Source organism: Primulina eburnea, chromosome 2, assembly GCF_022965805.1.
Source record: "Primulina eburnea isolate SZY01 chromosome 2, ASM2296580v1, whole genome shotgun sequence".
NCBI classification, from domain to species: Eukaryota; Viridiplantae; Streptophyta; class Magnoliopsida; order Lamiales; family Gesneriaceae; genus Primulina; species Primulina eburnea.
Genome location: NC_133102.1, coordinates 44,787,189 through 44,808,499, shown reverse-complemented (window position 1 = coordinate 44,808,499; position 21,311 = coordinate 44,787,189). Strand labels below are relative to the sequence as shown.

The 21,311-nt window shown below is 33.3% G+C and overlaps 1 protein-coding gene and 1 pseudogene across 1 annotated transcript; both read right to left on the bottom strand.

Annotated features, from left to right (window-relative positions):
- Window positions 1-8,110: 8,110 nt before the first annotated feature.
- LOC140823588 (uncharacterized) lies at window positions 8,111-9,760 on the bottom strand. Its single transcript, XM_073185003.1, has one exon. The coding sequence runs from the start codon at window positions 9,350-9,352 to the stop codon at window positions 8,144-8,146; it is 1,209 nt and encodes a 402-aa protein (XP_073041104.1). The 5' UTR covers window positions 9,353-9,760; the 3' UTR covers window positions 8,111-8,143.
- Window positions 9,761-16,726: 6,966 nt separating this feature from the next.
- On the bottom strand, window positions 16,727-21,311 carry LOC140823587 (uncharacterized; annotated as a pseudogene).

Genomic DNA, 21,311 nt, shown 5'->3' with positions numbered 1-21,311 from the left:
GTGAACTATATCTCGATATATAAATCTTGACATAATTAATTAAAGAGTTAATCTAATATATATAAAAACTTAGTTTTCTCTTTTTGTAACAAAAAAATATAATAAATTTTGGCACGGCTCGTAAAATGTTGCAAATGTGTAGGATTTGATTGATTCGAAGTCGATTTGTACCAGTATTAAGTGTGGCTTATTTAAGAGATTACGGTTGGCAGGACGAAAATTATATATCGCGAGATTTTACTGTTATATCACGAGATTTTGTATTCGTTATATAGTGATATTTTGACAAATTGAATTTTTGTATCAAATTTTTTTGTGTTGTATAAATATCGATGTAGATGTAGCATCATTCAAAAATATATTAGTATAGGAACTAATTATTTTAGTATAACGAGATATAAGAAGAGCGGATAACGGTTTTGCGGATCTATATCGCGTAAAATTAATTCGTAAAACAGTAGAGTTTACGTGATATAACTATACAAACTCTTAGAACCTTATTCAAATCTTAATGGTTGATGGACCACTAATGCTAGTTAATTAATTTGATAACAATTTTCATAACTTTATATTGAAATTTACACATGTAAAGTCGATATGGTTGACGAACCATTAATGAAAGTTGTTTTCTTGATTATAATTCCATGATTTTATATTATGATTTACAAAAGTTATGTTTCAATATCCAGCAAGATTCATTAATTAAAATGCCACCACTTAACAAAATATAAAACATATCATTCTGATTAATGCGAATTAAATACTTTAACCCAACAACCCAAATTACTAATCGAGATTATTTAAATCAAAGAATCTCACGATCCATCTCCAAAATATGATTGAACTTTAAAGCACCACGTTGTGCGCAGTTAATAATTACGTCAAATAATTAATTTCTTCCATAAAAATTTGATTGGATTTGTCAACTGCCGCCGTCTTCCAACCCTGGAGTAATCAATCGTCGTGACGCTTCATTTGTCCTATTCACGTCAAATTATCTAATATATGATTCTTAGCTTATATCACCATTGCTAATATTAAGATGACACAAAACCTACACCAGTCGACTTCGTTTGCGATCGAGTTGGCCGGTGGTTTTGAGACTCAACGCAATACACAAATGTATTTCAGCCACGAGAACACATGCATTAAATCAAAGAATTTGGTTTACACCTTGGTTCAGCCTTACGGCTTACATCCACGGTAGAACACCCTAGGGCGGAGCCATAAATATGGCTATGTCCGGGCTAGAATTTTAAATTCTAGAATCTTCTAATATTTTAAATTGATCTACCCAGACTAATATCATATTATTCTAAAATTTACATATAAATTTAAAAAAAATAAAATAAGGCCACCCGGGCTAAAGCCCGGGTATATTACCTTGTAGCTCCGAACACCCCAATCTCTTTTATTGATCACCAAAAGTTGAAGTACAATAGGGAAACTATAGAGAAGAACAATCACACAACTCTCATAGAAACTCTTTCTTTTTCAAGCTCATATTCTCTCTTGTGTTTTCAATTGTATTCCTCTCTTCTCTTGATTGTAGGTTCTTCCTTCGTCTTTTTTTTTTGACTAATTATTTTGTACACACGATGCGTGTGTACATTCTTTTTTATTATTATTGATAGACTAAAGTGAAATTTGACAAATTATAGGAGTACTTTAATTTTGAAAATGAAAGATGATATGAGTAACTCATAGATGGCCCATCAATGAAAACTTTATTTATTTATTTATTATTTTTAGGAGCCATATTCAATGGAAACTTTATAGAAGCCAGTTCATGGAAGTCCACAAATCAAAGATTAATCTTCTATTCGTTCAAGACATTTATCTATCCTTTCCCCCCCAATGTGACTAATAATTCCACCAATAAAAATAACAAAATATATACCATGATCAAAAAGGGTTTAATTAACTGTCATTTTTTATCCAATGATCACACCAAATTGTGTCGACGTAAATCATCCAATGACTTATCGTTCCTTCGATACTGAGTTTTAATGTTTGGATCAATGTTTCGAATTCGAAACTCTGTTACAACTAACCTATTTTCCCATGTCATTTATCATATCAGCAATCGTGTTATCATAGATCATTTCATAATTCTATCATATTAATCGAACCAACTCAATAGGTAAACTTATACAACAAGCATGGAAAAGGACAACTTTTTTCTTAATATCTAACTTTAAAAAAAATAAAAAAGATACTTGAGTTTGTATGGACAAATCGTTAACGTTATTTTAAGCATGCAAAATGTTTTATTAAATGGCATACCACATGGGAATCCTTTTGCTCTCTCTTAGTGTGAAAGTATAAAGATGTCATGCTAACTGTTTGGTTGTTGTTGCCGTACATGTCAGAAACCAGGTTAAAGTTTTTTGGGACAATCCACAAAACTTGCAAGTCAATTATTAGAAACTATTGAATTATCTAACATAAAAATTAATTTTGTGAATGTGGAACATACACGTTTTATTTATTTGTTTAAACAATATTGCACATTATTTAACACATGTATGGAGATTTTTAGAAATAAATTAGAGAAAGAAGCAAAATTGATCTTATTTAGGGATGGTATACCGTATCGTACAGAAAATTCGACAAGTTCGTTATCTTTTGCTATGGTAATCTTGATATACCGAAAATTCAGTATTTTTTCCACCTTAGTCTTATTAGTTGACCTATATAATCATTTTGTTATCCAATTGATCAAACTTTTGGCATAGTGTGATAGTGTGGTTATTTGGTATTGAAATCGTAATGTCACACCAACATTCTGGGAAAACTAGAACTAAAAAATAGACGAATTTTGTGTTTTTCTAAATGGTCAAATTAGTTTCATTGCACCCATTATTAGTGTGAAAACTGATTATAAAATGGAGCAAAGGTAGATGGAAGAATACAACTCTTGCTATATCTTTGAAGCTTTGATTAAATTAAATATATATTGTCCTTTTCTTCATCAAAAGTAAAAAGAACTTGCATTTCATACTAAATCAAAGCAGGTCCACCATTTTCATATTGAGCACAAGTCCAGCTAAGAGGGGGCTGGTGAAATATCAAAACTTTTCAATGGTTAATTAGGGGGTCAATTCTAGACAGCACATACTCCTTTTTTATACACAGCCATTGATATACATGAGCATCACGTGTTGACACGTAAATAAATTAAAATTCATATTTTTAACATACACTCTAAACAAATTAAAACTAATATTATGGAATTTGATTTTCTCTAAAAAAAGATAGAATTATTTTAGTGAAAATCTTGCGATTTATTGAATCACTATATAATATAATAATCGTAAATATTGATATACCGATACGTGCCTTTAACATTATTCTCAAGTGAGAGACGTCGGAATTAATTTAATAGTTGTCTCAATAAATGTATTAATTATCAACTAATCATATGTTATCTATCATGCACTGAGTATGATTATAGTTATTTTAAATTCAATAACCGTCCGCATTTATTACGCGAGAAATTTAATAATACAAAATAGAAAGAATAAAAATAAAGCATGAATACGTGATTTGAATTATCTTATTATAATAATATGAAACAGTTACTATATAAATTTAGGTCAGAAACTTGTGTGAGACAGTCTAGCGGGTCGTATTTTGTGAGAAAATATCTTATTTGGATCATCCATGAAAAATATTACTTTTTTTGCTAAGAGTATTACTTTTTTTATTGTGAATGTCGGTAGAATTGACATATTTCACATATAAAAATTCATGAGATCGTATCACAAGAGAGTCGCTCATATATTTATCCTTGTCTTTCAATTTCTGGTTGTAGGCTACGTTCTAATATAGTCTCATTTGGTTATCGGGGCTATAAATGGGTCTGATCAAATGATTTTGGATTTTGGTAAAATCTGGGTTCTAACCAGGCCCAACCTAAGGAATACTTTTCTTATAATTATAATATTCGAACTTTTTAATTATGCTATGGAGCAGTAGCACCACGCTAAATTGTTTGTTCGCAAGAAATAAATTTCGGGTTGGATCAGAAACGAGGTCCAAGAACACTTGATATTTAGTCAAATATGATATTTAATTAAACTAGATATCACATTTATATTAACATTAAAAAAAAAGTTTTTATGAGTTAAATTTGATCGAGATTTATCTAAAGATAAACTATATTGTCCATAAACATTCAACATCTTGATACCGTAAACTCAGTAACACAGCGGACATGTGAGGCTGCACCACCTCCTCGTCCGCCAACAGGGGACAGGGTTCTATAGACCAAGAGTAGTTGCCATGTCCTGTATATCAAACCTTATTTGCAAACAACCCACATATTGGTTATGGACGCATATGGAGGAATTCACAAGGCCAGGTGATTGATGCAATTTATGGCAAATTACATGGCAATAATAATCCAACTGTAGCCGAATCGTTGGGAATCAGAGAAACTTTTAGTTGGCTGATCAAGAATTTGCATCTCGCAATCGAATATGTTGTTTTGCTGAGGATTGATGTTTTAAATAATCCAGAACTAGACCACTCTAGTTTAGGTTTGTTTATCGAAGATTGTCGATTCTTATCTAAAGATATAATATCTTGTACCTCTGTTTTTGTTTATAGATCAACTAACCATGCAACACTCACTCTAGCAAAGACAACTGTTTCTTTGCCTGATCTCATAGGAAAGACCACCCTCTCGCGTATCAGCAACTTAAATTTTGCATGTTAATGGTAATTATTTTAACATGAGGGTGTCTTAAAATTATGTATATGTATAAACTTGTAAAAAAGTTTGAGCTTTTTTTTTTCTTTGCCAAAAATTCAAGTAACTTTATGCATCTAAAAGAAACCTTAAACGAATGAATGAATTCAGTTCCGGACCACATAACTAGAACTAGACCTTACCTCAATGTCGTGTCTGGCAAAAGCTAAATGTTGGAATATCCAAAAAGATCTATTTTGATCAAATTCCAATGCACGCTCTCTCCCTTTCTCACTTCTTTCCATTCATATATATATCATCTCAACAGAAGACATCACCAACTTCCACTTCCTATCTTCTTTATGTTCATATTTCATCTCAGAAAGAAGAAACTTGGCATAATGGAGTTTTTTAAATAAATATTACAAATTTTAAATTTTTTTTAAAAAATATAACATATTTAAAAATTTTGTAAAAATATAATAAAGTGGGGTTTCAAACCCCACTTTATGAATGAATCCGACTTCTTTTTGCATTCTCGAGGAGGTGGGCTTTGAAACCCCACCACTTTTTTATTTTTCTTTGTTTATCTTTTTTTTTTATTATTACTGTCGTGTACTTCTTCAATCAATAATAGAACACAATCAATAATAGAACACAATATGTATTGTTTTGCCATTCCTTCTTCTTCATTTTCAGGTAACTATTTTCTTTCTGTATTTCTTTGCTTCCTTCTCTGCTTTTTTTTTTCTTTCAAGATATTGTTTTCTTTATCAAAATTAATCTGTTGTCTCATATATGACATTATATTTATGAGTTCTTCATCTATCATAAAGTCAGTGATTTTTATTAAATTATAATTTTCAATATTATTAATTAAATTTACAACTGTTATATTTTGCGTTATATATTTCATTCATAATTTTTACCTCATATAATTTAAGATGATATTGTTTTTAAAGAAGTGACAAATTTTAATGTTAAAACGGATATGGATGGCTTTATATTCTTATCGTGAAGAGTTATATCAGTCATAATTTTAATATAATTATTAAGACGAAAAATGAGTGTTTGAAAAAATAAATAATTTCTATTGTTTTATCAAATCAAAATTTAATTGTTGAGTATTAAGTAATTTAGAGAAATTAGGACATTAAATATAATTTAGATACAATCCGAGAATTTTTAAAAACTTTTTTTAATCCTTCACTTTTAAATAGAATGAAAATTTTGATCAAATGAAAAATAATTTTGTGATGTTAATTAAATTTTAGGGATAAAAAATGTTAAAAATATTATAAACTAAAAAATGTTGTAGCAAGTTTGAACTGATATGAAATTATAATATACATTTATTTATTTTCTTACTTTTTTATCAGTATATAATCATTCTACTAATTTTTAAAATAAAACAAATCAAATTTTTATTAGTTTTGTGGACTCAAAAAAATATTGTAATTTTAAAAATGTAATTTTGATTTTGTATTTTTATTTCTAATTAATAACAAATTATTCTTGTTTTGTCTACAAGATGGGGGCATATATCAAATCGATATTGTAGAAATGTATCGTCCAAATCGGGTGTTGCGTCAATTTGGAATGCGACAACGAATTCCCGAACCTGCAACTGATGGGGATGATCTACACAATCTATCCCGAACATGACACCGTAATAGGAAGACGTCTTACACAACGTCCAATTGTTAACTGCACAATTGCTGAAATAGGAAGACGTCTTGCACCCTTCAACACACCATTCAAACACTCGGACATATTTGTCGTTATCACACCACGACGCCACCCACCATCATGGGCCATCATCCACTTCTCACGTGAAATCCCAGACAAGTATCGATAAGCATTCGGATTATGGTTTTTAATTGCATCCATTGTGGCATCAAACTTTTGTATCTGATGTTGAGTTTCCGCTCGCCAACACAGATATTTCAAATAAACATTCTTAAACTGATTGTTGAAAATTGAGCACATATGTCTAAAAAAAAACGGTGTACACCACGAGGCGGTTTGAAAGCTGGTATATCATCCACAGCGCTTACGATAGGCCCCGATGCCTATCGGAAATAACACATATACCTCTAGACCCACGAATGACATGTTTGCTTACATTATCAAGGAACCATTTGCCATGAGTCGTAGGTCTCTTCATCAACAAGCGCAAAAGCCAATGACAACACTTGATTGTTTGCATCATCCAACGTTATCACATTTTTGTGCATGTAAAAAAAAAATTGTATATAAAGGGGTTCCATCGAGGCGAATAACACATACGACAATGTTCAAACCCATCTAAAAAAGAAAGCGCGGTTTCAAACCCACCTCCTCGAGAATACAAAAAGAAATCAGAATTTCTGCAGAATGAATAAAATCTACCCACAAGTATATTATCTTGAATTTTATTTTAAGAGATATAAAGGTTGTCAGAGACATTATGTTCCGTGAGTGTGTGTGCCTCAACGTAATGGCAACGGCCCTACTCGTCAGCGCACCATGCCGCTCCCTTTCAAACGCACAGTGCCCCACCCACAACGTCGTTTCGCTTTCACAACCCCCTTCCCCATCCGTGCGTGTACGGTACACGCCTTCTGTTTATTAAATATTTATCCCCTGCTCAACATCTATTTAATTAAACGGTTGATGAGATGCTGATTAGATTTAGATTGTATTTCAATCATTTATCTAATAGTTTTTACGATAATATTAATGTTGATAGTATTAAGAGTAGATTTTTGTGAGACGATGTCACGAATCTTTATATTCGAGACGGGTCAACACTAACGATATTCACAATAATAAAGTAATATTTTTAACATAAAAAATAATATTTTTTCATTAATGACCCAAATAAAAGCTTCGTCTCACAAAATACAATCCGTGAGACCGTTTCACATAAGTTTTTACCTAATCTTAATGTGATAGAACATGAGCTCAAGATGAGATTTTTTACCTTAAAAATAGCTTGAATTTATCGTATTTAAACATTTTTCTACACGTAAAATTATATTTAAATAAAAAATTATGTAAAGATTTTAGATAAAAAAAACATTTTTATTATTAATATTAAACAATATATTTTTATATAATTTCATTACATGTTGTACTATATTTGTTTTTAAGAATTTATCGTATTTTAAACATTTTTCTACATGTAAAATTATATTTAAGTAAAAAATTATGCAAAGATTTTAGATAAAAAAAACATTTTTATTATTAATATTAAACAAGTCAATATATTTTTATATAATTTCATTACATGTTGTAGTATATTTGTTTTTACACACTTTTTAATATATATAATTTATAAAATAACTTGATTTTCTGATTTTTTTCACAATTATATTTTCCTATTAGCCAAAGTTTTGTGTGAGGCAAAAATGAAACACGAGACTTGGATAAGGTGATAAAACAAGAGCTCAAGGAATCTTCGATTTACGACAAAGATGACCGGTTCACCGATTCAGCCAGTTTCCCGATTCTCTCTATCAACTCAGGAGACAACTTCTTGGCCAGTTTCTTCTCCTTCTCCCGTCGAAAATCAAAACCCAATACATCGGATACCTCCTCCGAGCTCCAGCCTGCTTGCCGGAGCAGATCCGAGAACCGATCTGTTTTCAGAAGCAATGCGTCTCGCACGGCTTGGTTGTCTAACATTACCATCTCGCCCTCGAAGAACCCGGATGCTGACACGTGTACGATCTCCGAGACGTCGGATTCTGTCCATCCTCCTCCTCTCAGAACGGATCCCATCCGAGTCACGTACTCGTCGATCCATTTTGGGATTTCGAATTTCGGCATGTCGAAATATCTTTCAGGCGAAGATGAAGAGGACGATGACGAATTCGAGTTTCTCCGGCGGCGTCCCACTGCGGCGTCGCTCCAGAACTCTACCCATCTCGGCGCTCGTCCGCCGGAGATAGCGTCCAGACTTCTTCTCGAGTAGTTCGCGAACGATCCCGCTGATTTCCCAGAAATGGATCTTTGCTTGGAGAGACCATTTGTGTCGGATCTTTGATGAAAAAGGGTAGATTCGCGGTCGAAAAAGTCCGATAAATCGCAGCCGCAGCAGAAAATTCTGTTCTCGTCGACGTAGAAGATGGGGTTTCCCGCAAGACATGGATTGCAAGGTATGTAGCAATGGTTGAAAACGGGTATCAAAAGCGGGGCCCGTTTCAGGGCGTTCCGGGCCATCTTGAGGGCCTTCTCCGGGTCGGATGGCCGCTGTCCCCATGATTTGGACCATAATGCATTACGAGCTATGTGGAAGGAGACTGAAGCAATGGGTAGGTCGATCGAGGCGCGAAGGTGGAGCCGTGCCGAACCAGCCGATCGCCAGTCGGGGAAGCCTGCTCCGACCGGTAAACCGGCCGAAAGCACCGCCTTCAGGTCCGGCGGGAAGGTGAACCCAAACTCTGCTTCTGCTAATGCGAACTCTGCCTCGGACAACCCAGGTTGGACCCGGATGCCCGAGTTTCTCAAATGGGTAACGACTTTATCCGCGAGAGAAGCGAAGGAGACAAGGCTGTTGCGTGGAGGGAGGGGCGTCGAGGGCAGAGAGGCGGCGGCGCGTGCAGAGAGGCGGCGGAGACCCGCAACGTGAGCCGGGTTCAGGCCAGTCATCCTTCGATCCACGTCCACCATTTCTTGTACTCGATCACAACTTTAAGAAATCAGTAAAAAAAAGGTTAAAAGAAACCTTATATATATTGATCTTCAAAAAAGAATAAAAATTCATGCAGAGAAAAGGGTATTTTGAGCTAGGAGAACTGATTCTGTTGACAGAAAAAGCTGGAGAAATGGAGATGGAGTGAAGCCGAAGGAAGAGCGCAACTGAAAATGGGAAACGGAGAATAATCGTGGAGAAATTTATAACATGGTTGTGGAGGTGGGGCCCAGTTTAATATTTTATGTTTTAAAAAAATATTATTATTTTTAAAATTTTATTCTTTAATTTTTTAGGGTAAATTCCTTCTTTTTTATTTTTAAATTAACTGTAGTTACACTCTTAATTAAAAGTCTGAGGGGGTGATTGTTTTTATTCACATATAATATTATTATATTATATTATATTATTAACGACATTAATAATTAATGTGTCTAAAAAGATGGGTTGAACGGTTACCAAATAAGGAAGTAGACAGGGTCAGGGGTTTTGATTAAAAAATGGTTAGGTGAAATATTGTTGATTACGTACATATTTGTAATTATATCATATTTGAGAGGATTATAATTAGAATTTGGCTGAAGGATGATTTTTTTTTTTGGCTACATTTGTTTCATTATAGAATATTGGTGGATTATGTAATTTTTATGCGAAATAAGTATGACTTGCAAACATAAATTTTTTTTGATTATTAAATATTTTTTTGAATAACAGATATATATATATATATATATATATATATATCCAAGAAGGTTACGAATTTAAAAAAAAAAAAATTGAACAGATTATACATCTCGCTAACTCTAAAAATTAAATATGGATATCTAAACCGATTTATATCAATTAGTTTAAATATATTATTAAAAATTATGATTAACGAGTTGATTAGTTGTATTTTTGTAGGGAAGAACAACTTGGGAAAGTGTTCGATAGAGTTAGTTTTGTTGCCTGCTAAGAGCCAGTGGGGAGAATCATACAGTCAAACACGCGGGAAGTCACTATTTTTTTTTTAAAAAAACAAATTTTTATGTAACGATAAATTTTATTTTATTTTATTTTTAAAATTTACCTTAGTTGAAAATTGTGAAGAGATAACTTTATCTTAACTCAATCCGAAATTAATTGGAGAAGAGAGAATTGTCCGAGTCTATACATACAATTCTCAATTATTTAATATCACCGATGCGAGACATTTTAAAACACTCATCTGAAGCTGAAAAATATACAATTGAAGAATTAAGTTTACAAGACATTATCGAGTGACTCACATACAAGTTTAATACACAATAATGATTATTGGTTTTGATATAATGTTAAAAATTGATAAATGTATATAATTCTATCCTAAAAATTAACTTAAAAAAGAACGATTATTCAAATCTGAATATACAACTCTAAAAAAATTAATTCAGCCGATGTGTGATATTTAGCAAAAACACACATCATTCAAGTATACTATCAAGTAGCCAATTACATCTAATTATAAAACAGCCAATAATTATTAGACAAAAATGCATGTAAACAAAACTTGAACCCAATTGATATTTTGTAAAAGTGAGAAACTTGGGGTCACCTTCTTGACACCCAACCAAGAGAACCATGCTAAACAAAAATAATGGTAATAATTTTATTTTAATGAATTGTGAATGGAGCTAATCTTTGGTTTTGCAACTTTAAAATATAAATCCGATTATTGCATAAAATAAAATCATCCCAAAGCTAAAAAAGCCTTTTTTTTTGGATTAAAAAATTTCCTTTAAGTATTTGAATCAAGTGGAAGACATTAATATTCTTTGGATTGGAGTCATAAAAAGACCAATTTTTCACAAGTTGACCATCTATTTTCAGTAGCACCGACTTTCTAAAATGAGGGGAAAAAAAAACCCCACGACATTTATTATTAGTTGTTGAACGTAATAAATTATTTATGGAAAAAGGAGTGAAATTATGTGTTATAAAAATAATTTATTTATTTGATTAGGCCTAGATGGTCTCACGAATTTGTATAGGTAGAAGAGTACGACTCAATCCTATAATTACCGTGAAAATCAATATTTTTTCATGAATTGAGTTGAATCGAATATTCGTCCAACAAAATTGACACGGAGAGAACATCCCACCTAAATGAGTTCATCTTCTGTTCCTACATAATAGTATAGGAGATGGATGGAACCAATGATTTTAAAAGGATTTCCTTACCTGCTTGAGAAAAAAGCTTCTGCCTCCGCACTTTCTCTTTAATAAATGCATACATCTCCGATTTATTATTCACCCAATAGGAGAGGGAAGACCAAGATAGGTCTCATGATTCGTAGTCCCAAAGCATAACAAAGAAAATTCTTGAGATCAGATGGAACATTAGAACTGAAAGAGATAGAAGATTTGGTGTAGTTCACAATTTGTCCCGAGGCTAATTCATATTTCCGAATCAAGTTCAAACTCGTCCTTTCGTAGATATGAAAAACAAAAAAGTACAATCATCATCGATGATTGTAAACACAAAACTTTACTTATGTTCTTTTTTTTTTTTTTTTTGTGGTTTTCTGTTTGACAATCAACGAATCAAACTGTACTCAGCCTTTATAAAAAATATGCATGTAAAGCATTCAATTTCGCCTTTTGCATCCTAATCCGCGGATCCTCACCTTATTCCCATGAAAACCTCCCTATATTTCACATGACACTTGACAACACAAATAAATATAATATTTTTTACCAGTATTTCACATGACGCTCAATATATTAATCTGATTTATATAATTTTGTATTTTAGTCAATTATTTATAAATATTTTTTTGAAAAAATTAAGGAGATGGGCTACTGAAATTGCAGCCATCGGATATGACAATTTATGTTACTATTATTATTATTATTATTATTATTATTGGCCGCAGGGTGTCACATGTTAACGTGACCTTACGATTTGTTAAATTAAGAAGGAGATAATATAATTTTAACTGCAACAATGGAGGTTCATGTGAAGCTAATATCAATAATTTAATTATATGATTGGCCGATTGGGGATTTATTACAACCTTAAAAAATTAATGGGGTCAACCCTAAATTTATTATTATTCTATTTAATTTGTGAACTCAAATTTCTAACATAACTCTGTTTTTGTACTGTTAGGCTAGAAGAATCAATATTATCTTCTTCAAATTATTTTGAGTTACGAGCAAGTCGTGACAAATTTTTATGAGCTATCGGACATATAATATATTATGATTTAACAAAATTATCAAACAATATAGCTTCGCCTAAATTTTTATTAAATAATGTTGTAACACTATGCATGATTAACCAAATTATGTCCAATTATTCATAATCAAGTTCAAGCATGGATAAGATCGGTTATATCGATACTATATATCAAGTCGTATTCTTGTCCAAGAACCACCCGACACGGTGGGGCTGCTTGTGACGGACACGGACGGCCGGCTCCGACACGGTGTTGGGCACCATAAAGAAGTTGTCTTCCTCGGCCACACCCCTATTTGTTCGTCTACTGATATGTCGAGCTTTCACAATGCAAACAAAAGTTCAAAAGATACAAAGAGATGGAGATCAGTCGTCCTGACAATAAATTGAGTTAGGTGTGATTGCTAACTAGACATACACACGAACAAATTTGATATATAAAATCGTAGAGTGGAGCAAATCTGATTTGATAAATTCATAAAACCAAATTGACAACTGTGTGTGATTTGGCTAACATTGCACGTAATGATAAGGACAAATCAGTTGTTAGATTTCTAACTATGATTAAACATATATATCCTCAAGTGGCAATCGCCAATAATTCTCTGGTTAAAATTTTTTTCGATAATAACATAATATGCATATATGTACACACCAACATATATATATATATATATATATAAGACAAGAATAATGTCATGGTATATGAATATTTGATTTTTAAATAATATCATGTTGCATGATTAGTATCAGGACTAGCTAACGTGTTCAATTTTTTTAACTAATGAGAGGTTTTCATTAATTGACTAAAGATAAAGATAATGAACTAAATACTAAATTGTGTCATAACCCATCAGTAATAATATATATATTATTCAAAATATTTGCAACTTAATGCAAATAACAAAGACAAAAATATTAACTAAATTTGCATAATTAGTATATTCAACTATTTTTTCTTATTAATCGATGCTATCATTAATCCATCCAATCTTTCTTTCGACAAAGTTGATGGAACCACACTTGCATTTACGTTTGCTTACTTCGAACTTTCTTTTTAATAAAAAAGATCCACTAATATTAGAAATAAAATATTCATAAAATGGGCATGATTTCAACTAATAATTCATGAGATATCCACGACCATCCCATGTGCTCCATCAACGTTCTAATAGATAAAAAAAAATAATTAGATTCATCTCCTAAGTTAGTAGAATAATGGAACATTAAGCCTAATCTAAGTGATTTCAAAAAAGAGGATGGATGTTCATTTTTCAATATTCATTATTTTAACAGATGTAGAAAAAGTACCATATAGTTATTACATTTTAATTTTATTTTATCAAAAGGCAGTCATCATTGAATCGAAGTTTTGGATTTGTAGGGTGTAAAGCTACATAAAAAGACGATGCATACTAAGTAACCAACACATAAATTTGTTTATGTTAAAAACCTTGATATATATATAATATATATATGATTATTATTATTATTATTATTATTTATTATTATTATTACAGGTAACTTTCGCCGGCCAAGGTATGGAAATTGACATCATGTTCTTTGTTTCATCATCTCCATTTATATCGTGGTCCTATAGCCGTATAGGCAATATCAGAGGACGAAAGAAAACTTATCATGCAATGGCTAAATAATACCCATTTTTGTATAATTTATTAGAACATAAAATCATCATAGTTTTTTAATATATACACTGTTGGGATGCAATCAAAGCCCCACATTGGAAGATATAGAGAAAGATCATGGGTTAATAAAGATGGAATGATATCTCCATTGTTATGAGCCCTTTTGGATGGTTCCAAAAGCAAAACCATGAGGGTTAAAATCTAAAGTGAACAATATCATACCAGTATGGAGATATCCGGATTCCATTGGTCCTAACATACACAAACACACACGCACACATGTATATATGTAAAGTGAAATCGATTTTTTTATAAGAGGGAATTGACACCTATAAAATGCACGATTCTGTTGGATCTATCGTTGTTCTTGTTTTCAAGAGGCTAAAAAATATGTAGAAGCAAAATTTTGAATTGAATTTAAAGAGTCGTGTCAATTGTCAAGAAGCTCAAAGACTCCCGCCCTCTACGAGGAAAAGGTAGTATAGTCTTATAGAAGCATCGTTCGTGTGTGGTTGGAATTTGCAGATTGGTTTTGATATGTTATCTCTAAATCGTGCACATCTTTGTGCACACTTAATATATGTACATGTATATGCAGTGTTAGAAGGACACGATTGGTGATAACATATTAAAACTGTATAAATATACAATTTTATTATTTTGTCCAACAACCCTGCCCATTTCTATGTTTACCTAGTAGATGTACATGAATATTTAGCGTGAAGTGGACACTGTGGATGGACAATATAACAAAATTGTGTGTGTGTGTATAGTTTTGTTATGCTACCATCATCTGTGTCCGTCTTTGTATCTAGCTAGTTGATGCACATGCATATTTAGTGTGAAGTGGACACAGAGGTGGGTACATAACAAAGTGTTTGTCACCTCATTATAAGTGACATGGTCGATGGACAACATATCAAAACTATATATATAAGCTAAAACTAAAAGAAAAAAGGCCATGAAAAGCAAAGAGAGTGGAAATTGAAGTCACGTTGTTATAGAAAACAAATCGTACTATCTTGCCATCTTGGTGGATATCCCCAAGTGTTTGATGGTTAAAAACTTGATAATTATATCCACACATATAAATAGATAAAAAAAAAACATCTTTTTTTTATTTTATAATCACATCTAAAACCATGTCATGAAGTAAAAGATGAAACACAATTTAGTACATACAAAATATAGGAATTTTTGACTTCATGTATAAATAAAATTTGATGTGTTTTGTAGGTAAGGACGATTATTATTCCCCCACCAAAAGAAATAAAGAGATGCCAAATAAAAAAAATAGAAAACGAATGTATAAAAAGTATGGGGACATAGGGATGGAACAAAGCAAAATATTAATGTTGAGCCTTTTGGGATAGATCAAAGAGAACTACCGTCTGATGCACGGGATTCAACCAGACATACAAAAAATTCATCAACCCATAAAGGTACAATGCCTTTTATTTAAATTTGAAACAAATTAGAGTAGTTGATGATTATAAAATAAGTCTCATATATTTTCTTGTCTCCTATACGATTTTGGACTTTCGTTGAAAAGGGTTTGCAAAACAGTTAGCTAAAAATTAATCATTTACTTTTTCAATCATTCTTTCATAATTTGAAGGAACAACCATCTTCAAAGCAACAAACTAGAAATATGTGTCCAAGAAGAGAGCAAATCATCACTCAAATAAATCATGATGCGCATAGATTTATTAAAAGCAAATAAAATTTAACTTGTTATACGAACCTAGAGCGGTCAAGATTTTGGCCGACTTTTCTAGAACCGGATGCTCGACCAGTCAAGATTTTGAAGGACCCGTATCAACCCAACTCCATTTACACCTAACTGTAAATTCGCGCCGACCCATACCTGAAATTCTATGGATCCTACTTTTTCGGATAGTGGAATACAAAATAATTTTTTTCTTGTAGTAAAAAATCGTCACAATTAAATTAACTAATTATTAACCCTTATCTCATCAGATGAATAATCACCCACAAACAAACAAACAAAACAATCGTGTTAAATGTTATAAATGATATGATTTAATATGTAGAATACATGATATAATTTCATTACCTACATTTAATAGGTTGGTTAAAACAATATAATTTACTATATTTACTAAATGAGTCGGATCTGAATCGGATTCTATAAAACCTGTTACCCAACCAAATACAAATTTAATCGTACCCAAACCATCCCCACATCACATCAGATAGGCCAAGGAATTGCCATCGTTACTCAGGCTCTCGTAGTCGCTGAAACTAAAATATATACATCAATCTCTCATAGTCGCTGAAACTAAAATATATACATCAATCTTCAGCCAAACCTCAAGCTTAGCCGTTAGATGCAATAGCATCCAATCGAACGTTCACATAGACATAAAAACTGGGTTCGCGCATCCAATCGAATGTTCACATAGACATAAAAACTGGGTTCGCCAGATTGCACGACTTCCATTTCAAAAGTATCACATATAGATACATTTGCGGACAAGACATAGAGCTAAGTCAAGATACAGATTAGGCAGTAGTTATGCCGCTTCATCAGAAGTCAACGTAAGAGCCAAGTATCATAAACAGCAATTCAGTCGGTATCCACAATTTGACAACTATAATGAGGTAAACCCAAAACAATTTGCCTTCTGAAGAAAGGTTGTCATGGATAATAGTAAAACCAACATACAGTTTCGGATAATGTAGAAGACAACAGAGAACTAAAGCACACTAGCACAAAACATTAAATCAATTAACTTCACTTCGATTGCAGGGAGGTGCTGAAATTCTTTCAAAGACCTTCGCAGACTTCGCCATTTAATATCTTGACTACCTTCTTCCACTGCAATATGAAGCCATAAGTAACCGAGATACCAGTACCTGTGAAGCCTTACAACCTAAGACTAAAATATGTTACCGAGGAGAATGGGAGCGAGAACTAGATTGAGAGCTAGATCGCGAATGATATCTACGTGCAGTTCTACTTCTACTCCTGCTTGGACTACGGCTGTCTCTGTGCCTTCTGCATCAATCACATAAAATCGAACTCTTTAAAAACACAAAGCAGCCTAATATGTGATCATCCTAATGTTACAAAAACAATAGGAGGTGCAATTAAATAAATCACATTAATTTTTTCACAAATGACAGATATCAAAATTATCCATGCTTAAATGTAAACTTGGTTTGCTAACATAGAACTAGTTTGTCAACAGCAAGTTTTATGCCTACTCTTACTGTGACAATATAAAGGTGTGCAGGTGAAAATGTGATGCCTTTTCAATTCGTAAAAGTATAGCCTAAAAGAAGTTAAAAAATGCTGTATGGATCGAGTAAAGGGAGAAGGAAACTCTCAATGGAAATTGGTTTCCACATAGAAATAGCAGGCAAAGGGATGAAACTGAGTCCAACACACTACAAATGTGGAATTCTAGTAACAATCATACAAAACTAAGAAACAGGTATATACCTAGGAGAGCGGCTGTAACTTCTACTTCGGCTTTGGCTTTGGCGTTGATATCGACTTATTCGATTTGTTTCCGCAAGTTTTTTGAGCCTTTGCTTTTCTTGCTCTCGTTTCTTAGCGATCTCGGCAGCGGTATCTTTTTTAACTGCAAAAATAGCAATCACACCACATTTTATAACATTAATTATAGAGTCACATAACCAAAGGCAAGTAACTTAAGAAAAAGACATCCTAGACTTCTAGTTGTCTATTTTGACAACATATCGCATCAGATGAATGGATTGGGTGCTTCACTTCTGGAATAAACATCAAGCAAATATACTTTGTTTGTTTAGTTGTTTCTCCATGATCCGTTTAAGTCGTTCTTGAGGAGTTTCCTTCTTGTCCCCCTGTTGCTTAGAGAGATTGCCGCTGCTTGTTGCTTTGCTCAACTTTGCTAGCGCAGAGGACATACTGCCAAGAGAATAAGAGTAAAGTAAACCAGCAAGGAAACCCCTATAAGAAATGTCAAACAGTTCTCATAAACCTTACAATAAAAAGCAATACCTATTTAAAAAATTATGATGCATATTAGAAAAACCAAACGCTAAATTATAATGCATATTAGAAAAACCAAGCGCTACCTTGGTGTTTTCAACAGCACGGTGCTTTTATCTTTCTCAAGAGATACACCAGACTGCAGGGTCTATATGGAGAGCCTCAAGTATGCGACCGGATGATAGTCTGCATGAAAGCAGAAGCATTAGAAACACTTCATGGGACTTCCACCAGCTCAGATGCAGTCATAGTGTTCAACGCAGGGGAAAAAGAGCTCCAAAAAAGAAGCTTCCTTCCCTCATCGCCCTGGAAGTTATGCTTGTAACCTAAATATGATTTATTATAAACCACAGAAGTTTGGCTCGGATAACAAAATGGAGGCTAAGCTGCAGCAGAGTAAAGAGTGTCCAATCTATCTTTGCAAGAATTAAAGGTCAAGTGCTCCGACCGGTTTGATGTATCAAGCTGAGATGGTGGAGAAGGTGGTGGAGAATATCCTTCACGCTTTGGCTCATCTCCATCACCAGCACCCCCAAATTCAGTAATATACTCTATTTTGGGACCATTATCCTTGCTCCAATGAGTATCATGCAGCATTCACTCCACGTGAAACGCGTCTTGATTGTGACGGCGAGTATGATCGAGATCTAGACCTTGATCTATTCAAAACAGACACAATTCAGAATAGTGTACCAGTTGTTTTGTTTTGAAACGAACACAGATGCGAACATATTAACCTTTTAGAACGTGAGTAGGCTTCATAAGTAGGACTTCTCCTGGATTCCCTGCAAATTATCAGATTAAATTATATTAGGACCACCAATAACTTCTCCTAGAAACTCTCCACATGTTCCAGTAAACGCATCAACGGGAGGATCAAGTATTCACCGATAGGGGTCATGACGAAGTATTCTTGTTCCATTACTCCTGGTAGCTTCCCTTTCCCTCTCTCTTTCTATCTGAGAAGCTTTCCTTCTTTCTTTGCGACTTAGCTTCCGCTGAGGTAGAGGTAATATAGATGGGTATTAACTATATATACTTTTCTAACCTCATCGAGCCACATTTCGAATCCAAACCACACACAAACTTACAATTGAAGGATCTCCTTTGATTATTTCTTTTTGCCTCCTTTTCTCCTCCTTGGCTTTTTTATCCATATATAAAAGCCATCCATATCTCTTCACTCCAAATTCTCTTGCAATTGATTCCATTTCTTCGTCATTACTGTCGTCACTGTTAAAATATTCTTCTTCGTCGTCCTCTTCGTCCTCCTCTTCTTCACCATCTGAATATTGAGTATCTTCCTTTCCTTCTGCGTCATATGAGAAACCAACTTGCGAGTAAGAGCCTTTGCTTGATTGAGGCTGAGCTGCATGAGATCTACTGCAACCACAGTTTCCACGAGAAGGTTAAAAGGGCAAACATAAAGATTAGTTACAAGTAAATAAACAAAGAGAATGATCCGAACAAAGGCCAATCAGAACTTACAGAAAAAAAACATCAAGAAACATTTATCTTGCACCAACATAAATGAAAATGAAACATTTGGGAGAAGTAGCACAATCCGAAACATAAAATATCACACCGAAACAACTGACTATACTGGTAACAGCATTCTCCCATCACGCACATTGTGTTATTTTAAAGTATGAAAGAGTATGCATGCTGCCAATTTCGATATCAGCAATATAAATTTACAGTGCAATAGCCATAAAAGAAATTTCAATATTAAAAGTAATGCTATAAGAAAAACTAACATGTCTGATTCTCTGAAAAATGCAGTGATTTTAGCCTCCATCTCTTGGTTAACATGTTGCAGTCCATCCTCGTCGGTAACTGACAAACTTCTTGTTAATCCTTAAACGTAGTGATTAATCAGATCCATACAATTCAAGAGTGATAATTGTATAACACTGTTTCGTGAGATAGTCAACTAGAGATTATACACAATAAAACATAGAGAATCATAAATCACACAATTGACTTTTAAAAGCAAAAAAAACATAAAGAATCATAAATAACACAATTGACTTCTAAAAATCAAAAAAAGCACCGACATCCTCTGCGGCGATGCTTAATTAAATCCCGATAACGCTCAAAAGTAACAAACTCCTCTAGCTCTTCTTCTTCTTCAGTTTTATCAAGGCCTCGAGATCGTCGGGAACTGGTATCACGAATAAAGTCGAGAAGGGCGCGACCATCAAACCTGTAAAGAGAATAATGCAAGTGCCACCAATAAGTAAAGCAGACAAACCACCAGTAAATTTCCTCACTTCAAATATTTTCTGCAATTCCCCCATAGGAAATGCCGTTAAGAAAAATTAAAAAATACCTGTCAATTAAAATATCTTGCTTCCCATTCCAAGGTATCCTGATATATGGCAAAGTGGTAACCTCAAATTTAACGACAAAATGCCAGAATCCAAATTGAAAAACCGCAAGTAAAGGCTATAAAAACAGCTATAATCAAGAGCAAGTTACGAACAATCAGCATTATTAATTCATCACCCACAATCCAAAACACCTATACTCACAATCAAATGAATTCCATCAATGTTGTTCAAAATAATAAAATATTTTTTACAAAAATAACCTTTGTTCCCTTGATCGACATGGCGTCCAGATAACAATAATTTATTCCATTATAAAAATAGAAAAAACTGATGAAACTAATAGAATAAAACTAATCTAAAAAATACATATAGAGTAAAAACTGAAAAGCCGTACAAGCCCTGCTGATCCTGGGTAGCTTGGTAGAGTGCATCATCGCGGTGGATGCGGCAGCGAGATCCGATAGCCTGGATTGATTGCTGAGGGTCGCCGCGCCGTTTAGCCAGGTATATGGCTCGGCGCTGAGCCCGCTTCCGAGCTGCGTCCATCATATCGTGCACCTTCCTCTCGGATTTCCGAGCCTCATGCCACATGTTGGTCGATTAATTCAGTAAGATTCCAATCAAAATTTCACTTCTATTGTACCAAATAACAGTACAGGGTATTGTATCACTGATTCTCGATCGTCAAAAAGAAACCCTATGCCCCGTAAATTTTCCCCTATTTTCATTTTTCTTACACTTTTTTATTCGGCAAGA

Excerpts from the sequence above, each read along its gene's own strand:
- LOC140823588 (XM_073185003.1), bottom strand. The coding sequence starts at position 9,352 with ATGGTGGACGTGGATCGAAGGATGACTGGCCTGAACCCGGCTCACGTT.